Source organism: Populus euphratica, unplaced genomic scaffold, assembly GCF_000495115.2.
Source record: "Populus euphratica unplaced genomic scaffold, PopEup_1.0 scaffold45.1, whole genome shotgun sequence".
NCBI classification, from domain to species: domain Eukaryota; kingdom Viridiplantae; phylum Streptophyta; class Magnoliopsida; order Malpighiales; family Salicaceae; genus Populus; species Populus euphratica.
In genome coordinates, this window is record NW_011499886.1 from 27003 (window position 1) to 34108 (window position 7106).

The 7106-nt window shown below is 29.7% G+C and overlaps 1 protein-coding gene across 2 annotated transcripts; it reads right to left on the reverse strand.

Annotated features, from left to right (window-relative positions):
• Positions 1–1696: 1696 nt before the first annotated feature.
• Positions 1697–3600, reverse strand: LOC105130254 (uncharacterized). Of its 2 annotated transcripts, XM_011032659.1 has the most exons (3): positions 3240–3600; positions 2978–3209; positions 1697–2194 (listed from the first exon to the last, which is right to left on the reverse strand). In XM_011032659.1, exons 1-3 carry the CDS (start codon positions 3409–3411, stop codon positions 2023–2025), a joined length of 576 nt encoding a protein of 191 aa, XP_011030961.1. In that variant the 5' UTR covers positions 3412–3600; the 3' UTR covers positions 1697–2022. The 2 variants fall into 2 exon arrangements, with proteins under 2 accessions (XP_011030961.1, XP_011030960.1); XM_011032658.1 differs by having other exon boundaries at positions 2978–3599.
• Positions 3601–7106: the final 3506 nt, after the last annotated feature.

Genomic DNA, 7106 nt, shown 5'->3' on the forward strand with positions numbered 1-7106 from the left:
CTAAGATTCAAATTAATGAAGTTAAATAAATAAACAAATATTTTAACTTCCATATCAATACTTTATCTAATAAAAAAATTTAAAATATTTCATGTTATATCAAACACGTTTCTCCTTTTTCTTCCTCTTTTTATCTCTCATGTAAAAAACACTAATGTTTCTTTTTTTTTCTCTCTTTTCTTCTTAACTCTCTTGTTTTTTTTTCTCTATACACAAATATATCTTTTTCTCTTCTTTTCTTTTTATTTTTAATTTTTTTAATTAATATACTTTATAAATTTTTTTTTTCCGAGCTTCACTACAATTACATTAAAGTTATATTTTTCTTTCTTTTTTTATTATATTTTTAATTTTTTTATTCTTAATAATTGTATGAATGTTTTTATGATTTTTTCATATGAGATTAATTTTGTTGAATTTTTTTAAAAATAATTTTTTAAATTTTAATTAAATTATTTTATTTGTTACTAGATTATGGGTTCTGAAATAGGTTTTTTAGGTTCCATGGAAATTATTTTTAGTTGGTTTATTTATGTGTTGTTATTGTTGTTGTTTTGCTATTTATTTGTTGCAATTTTTTTGAGTTGATTTTCTTCTCTTTTTTTTTCCAAGTAACTCAGTTCTTGAATATTATAGAGTGTTGATTTATATTAATTTAATTATTTTCTATTTCTATTAAATAGATTTTTTAAAAATATTTTAAATAATTAATGACAATATTATTGATAGAATAAAAGTATAAACACTGGTATTGATATATTCTAGTGAGTTGAAAAGGAATAGCTGCAAATATCATTGTATTACTATTTGATCATTGATAAAATTGTATACGGTATTTTTATCAATTATATAAAAAAGAATTCTTAAGAAAAATACCGATGAGATGAATTGGGTAACTTTTTCTATGCACTTTTATTATCTACAAAATCACCGATAGATAAAAAATTGCTGATAAAAGTTTTACAAACAAAGAATTTTTATCCATAAACCTATCAATAAATTTATTACTAACAGAATGAGAGTATAAATATTAACGAAAAATTCTATTAGTATATCTTAAAATTATATTAGTAATCTAGTATATCATTGTATCAATATTTAAAAAATAAATTTATCTAATGTATATTATTATATTTTAAGTTTATAATTATTGTTTAAGTGAAAACATATTAACAATGTTTAAATATTTTTTTATATTAAAAATATTTGTTTTAAGCCGCAATGCAAAAAAGTAGAGCAATGATATTTTTTTAATACAAATCAATTAACTAAGTTCCCTCCCTAGATCATATAAGGGTTTGTTAAGATTCAAATTCATGAAGTTAAATAAATAAATAAATATTTTAACTTCCATATCAATACTTTAAAAGTTTTAAATGGAAAGTGATTAAACATAGATAAAATTCTATGGAATTTTTTTTCTTAATTAATGTGGCACGTAAAGGTTAGATGATGGTCTAAAGTCAGTTTAGTGAAAACTCCGGTTAAACTAAATAATTTGTTTTGATTTCTATAAGGAACTATTCATCTAATTAGCTTCTCTTTTTCAATATAATAGTGATCATACGAAAAATATTATTTATAATTTCCTACATATGTGACAGAACAAGTCCTCTAATTGGATACAAATCCAAAATGAAAGTGCAAAGGACATAAATTGTGACCATGAAACTTAACGAAAGAGGACATGGGAACGAACATACTCCCCGAGGACAATGAACAAGTTCCGCTGGCATCTCAATGCAATAACTGTAGCCACATTCATTTTCAAATATATTTTTTCTGAAATGATTTCCAACATATTTTACATAATAATTAGTTGTAACATTGTTTTCCTCATACTGTAGTGCAGGCCAGCATGTAAAATACATTTGGTCTGATCATTTGATCTGATCATTACTAGTAGAGGAGATTGGGTAATGCAATAATTATATCTCTCCCAGGAAATTCTACAACGTTGTGTTGTCATTTATGACACATGATCTTTTGTCTCTTAAAAAGCAGTAGTAGTCTAGCTTCAGGTCAAGCAGCAGCCACAGTTTCACTTTTACGAGAAGACTTGGAGCTCGTGGTGGATGCTGATGCATGACGTTCTCCTTTCTTCGATGTTATCATAACGTTGCGGTTTTCTTTTCTCTCGTCTTGTTTCATCTGCTGTGCTCTGCACTCTTGACTGCAAAATGCCGTATCTCCCCTGCAATATTATCAAATAGAAAAAGAGAAAGTAATTAATACGATTAAGCACTCCATTGAAGAAGAAGAAGAAGAAAGAATCATCCGATCATCTTCATCCTTGCTAATTGATATAATCTTTGGCTTACATGGTATAGTACAAGGAGGAGAGAAAATATATCAAAATTTGAAGAGATGAATTTGCAAATCAATTGAGACTAAGAAGGGAAAAAATAAATGAAAAAGAAAGCTTAGATCGGAGGCATCAGGCATGAGGAGATCAGTTTCGGATCTTTTATATATATATATATATATATATATAAAAGAAAACACGAAAGAATCTAACAACAAATTAACTTCAGCATTCAGTTGAATAGAATACACTAGATCATAATTGAACAAAATAGGATGTAATATTATTGTAGAAGATATCGTTTTTTTTTTTTCTTGAGTCAATAGAAAATGATTTTCTTTTGCTAGAAGTGGAAGCTAGTGATAGATTTTACTTCATTACATAACCTTTTCTTTTTTCGCTAAAATTTTCATTTAATTTCTCATCATTCACGAAGCAAAATATTTTCATTTTTCGCTAAAATTTTAATTTCTCATCATTCACGAAGCAAAATAACAATATATGGTCATAGGTAGATCTTTACATGTCCACCAAGCTTCCAAGCTAAAAATCCTTCCGAATTAATGAAAACAAAGGAAAAGGTAATAGTGGAGAAAAAAATCCCTTCAAGAAGACAAAAAATATCTAAGAAATAATTCGAAAATATATATATATATCTGTATGTATACATACCTGTACATGTATAAATCTTTCCCAGGAGCCAACCGGCGTTTACAAAGGCCACAAGTCCGCAAGAAATGAGAATCCTCCACAAAATGATTACCCGAGCCACTGCTCTTTTGGTGGTTTCTTGGTGACAGCATGGAGGCCAAGAAAGGTTGATCGTGCAAGAATCCACTAGTATTGCCACCACAAGAAGTATCCATCATGTTGTTTTTGTTGTGATAATCAAGAGACCCTTCTTCGAGTCCTGCAGATGCATGGAGACCCCTGATGATCATTTGATGATTCTGGGTAGTATCATCAGAAGGCTCAGATGAGCCGGCCCCAACGTGGCTCTGAAGATCAACGGAAATACCAGTCATGCTTGTTGTTCTTCTCATGGGTCCCCTTTGACGCTTCCCTAGTAACATACCTTCTCTCTCTTTGTTCCCTTCTTTCACCATTCAGAGAGAAAGAGCGATGCGTACGGTGAGAGGGATAATGGAAGGAAATGAGAGAAGATAATTAACGGGAGGAGTATACTGGGGTAGGGGTGACTGAGAGAGAATCTAGGCCGTTGCTTGCGGGAACCGGGTTCTAACACCTCCACGTCACGCTTCTTTGCTCTCTTTGCTTTTATGAATGCTGTCTCCTCTCCACCCTTTTCTTGGTATTTTATAAGGGTTATTTGTTTACTTGTGATTTTCTTTATGCTTGCAAACAAACTCATGTTACGTCAAAGCATGAGTAAAAAACAAACACAATAATGCTCTTGTTAAGGCATCAATATTTTCAATTAACAAATGTGTACTATCTGCGGGATAATACATAAACCTAGTTGAATTTTCTTTGTAAATTACATGTATGACCTGCCTCTCGTATTTACACTTAAGATTTCCTTAATTCATCAAAGAAGATTTCCAAAATTCTATGAAGCCACCTTCGTTTTGATCCATCAGTAATAGTTTTGATCAGTTAAGGACTTCTGCATCTACCTTCCCGGGTCCTGTTGAGATTTTGGGATCATATTAACGAGGCCGGGGTTCTTCCTCTCAGGAAAATCTTGGAGATGAGTGGACATCTTTCAGTGCAATCAACTCAGTTGAATAATTGAATCAAATCACTCGGTGGATACTACTTAATGGGTTTGAAAAAACGAGGAAGGTACAGCAAATTCTCAATTAAATTTCTCTGTCGATCAAGAAGGTATAGGCTGTCATCTTCATTCACAAGAAAAGACAAGTTAATGGTGTCACGGGCTCACTAGCAAAGAAAGGTATATGGATCATGCGTGCTGAGGATGTCATTGCTTTGTTTTGATGTGCATACTATCCCAGGTGACTCCGTGCTCCTGTTAACAGCGAGACACATTTTTTGTTGGCCACTGAGTTGAGTTGAGTTTCATTTACTTGTAAAAGCAAAGATAGTGTTCACAACTATCCGGAAATGGAAAGGTGTAGTAATAATTTTTTTAAAGTAATTTTTATTTAAATATGGAAAGGTGTTTAGAATATAGTGATAATTTTTTTAAAGTAATTTTTATTTAAAAATATATAAAAATAATTTTTTATTTTTTTAATTATTTTTAATATCAATACATAAAAAAAAAATTAATTTTAAATTTAAAAAATTCAAAACTTACCCATCTTCCATCTACAACGCATTACCAAAAGGGGCTTGGAATTATTGAAATGGAAAAAGGGATGTGGGGGTGTCCTACTTGAAAAAAATTACCCTCAACGTTGGATCTAACACTCTTAATTAATGCACTAATTGTTTTATTTTATAACTATTTCATTTAATTGTTTGGAAAGATTAGCGTGATCCATGATGGCATATTCTTTTCCTTTTCCTTTTCCTTTTCCTTTTCTTTTCTTTTCTTTTCTGTTAAATTATCTCACGCTTGAACAAAATATTGGGGGCGGGGCGTCATGAAAAGATTAAATAGACAAATATAAATTTGATATAAGAAGAATGGACTCAAAGTTAAAAAAAAAATAATTTTTTTTTAAGGCAAAGTAAAAAAAAAAAAAAAGTCTTTTCATTTGTGAAGTATTTATGGTCAAATTATGCGCAGTCACAAACATTTAAGCTTTTATTTTTTTAAATAAAATTCCCTCATTTTTCAAATTTACCTCCCACTCTCTACTTCGTTCATCCTCTCCATCATTCTTTTTCTGTCCGTCCCCCTCTCAAATGCATTTTCGCTTCTTCCACCTTCGTCTTGTCACTTTGACTCGTTCTCTTTAGAATTCTACTCATTCTCTTTACCTCTATCTCTTGCACTATATATATTTCATTCTTCACCCCATCACTTTCATTTTACATAGTGTTACTTCTCATTTTATTCTATCATATTTTATCTAAATTATATATCATTTATGTTTTTCGTAAAAAAGCATGCATCAACTAAGAAGTAATTTAAAATTCTTATTTTACTATTTAAATTAAAGATGACGATGGTGTTACTCTCCAAGAAGTAAAATAAATGATGATGGAAGCAATTAATATTAGTGGTAATTAATTATTTAATAATAATAATTATTATTATTATTATTGTTATAAATTCTATAGGAAGAATAACTATTTAAGAAATCATGATGATTTAGTATCCTTAATACTCAATTACTATTTATTTATAAGGATTAATTTTTAATTCTAAACAAAATCTTGTCACTTTTTTATTTTGTTATTTTTGTGACAATTTGCAACTGCAATTTTGCCACAAATTTCTACCAAAAATTCCTACCAAAAATTAAAATTCTCTCCAAACAAAATTCTTTATTTATGATTCTTTTAAATAATAAAATAATTTTGCGATCAAAATTGGTCACAAAACTAAATCATGAAATATTTGTAGCGCTCAAAATTCTTCCATCACAAAGTCGCCATAATAATTTTATGATTGAACTTTCTTTTTGTAAACGAATTTTCAATCACAAAAGACACTATTCTGTAATGATGGGCTAATATGAAACATTGACGGGCTAATATGAAAACATTACATGGGTAAACATAAATTTAAAAAATTAGCAAGCATGTAGGGAAAGGTACCAAAATCAAATAATTTTCAAAAATCATATCTTTAATATATTTAATTTGTATTGAGTAAAACCACTAATGTTTCTTCATGTCTCTAAACAAGTCTCTATATTTCCAATAAGATCTTCATGAAAAAATATCAAGTTCTCAATTAAATTCTTCAAATCTTTGTAATTGTTTATCTCAAAAGAATCAGGGATCCTTTTCTGGGTCTTTGTTACCATTTATCTCCATTTTTCCACTACTAAGTAACTTAAAAGTATTGGGTATCCTTTTGCAAGTTTTCATGGTCACTTATCTCTATGTCTCTATGATCATTTTTCTCTAAAAGAATTAAGGATCATTCTTTAGGTTTTCGTAACTACTGATAGGACATTTCCTTCTAAATCCATTCTTGAATAATACTCAAGCTATAATATTTACTTTTTCATTCATCTTATTATATTATAACTATATTGCCTTTCTTACCAATTCTTACATTTGAGACATTTCTTGACAAGTTATACATTAGTGATAGATAAGTTTAGTAACATGACATGTATAAAACACTTATGCTAAAGGGATAAACAAGTTTGGCAACATGACATGTATAAGTCCCATTTATTTCTAATAATTAAATCTTTCAACATGATAGTTTAAAATAGTTGAGGGGAAAAATGATGGTGCACTGAAAAACACTTAAAATGACCCAATTAAGCCCCTCCAAAAAGCCCAATCAAGGGTGGTTGTTAATGGTCTATTCAAGGCCTAAACAAGGAAAGAAAGAAGGCTAGAGGATAAGAGGAAGAGGGAAGAGAAATGGGTAGCCTAAAAGGCCAAACCAAATCCTCTCAAATTTACCCAACCAAAGCTATGAAGATCAGACCTAATCGAGCCTAACTTTAGGTCCAATCAAACTCTCTCTTGGCCTAAGGCTTATACATCAAAAAGAAAAGGAAGAAGAAAGTAAGCTTTAGTAGGGAAGAAGAGAAAAAATTTGCATAAAAAGTAAGGCAATAAGAAAAAAAATAAGGAAAAGAAAAGGCGAAAAGAATACATCGTTGAAGCACCATCGTGCATTCATCGTATGTACACACCACACTATCATAAAGCTACTAATGAGATGATCTAGACAACA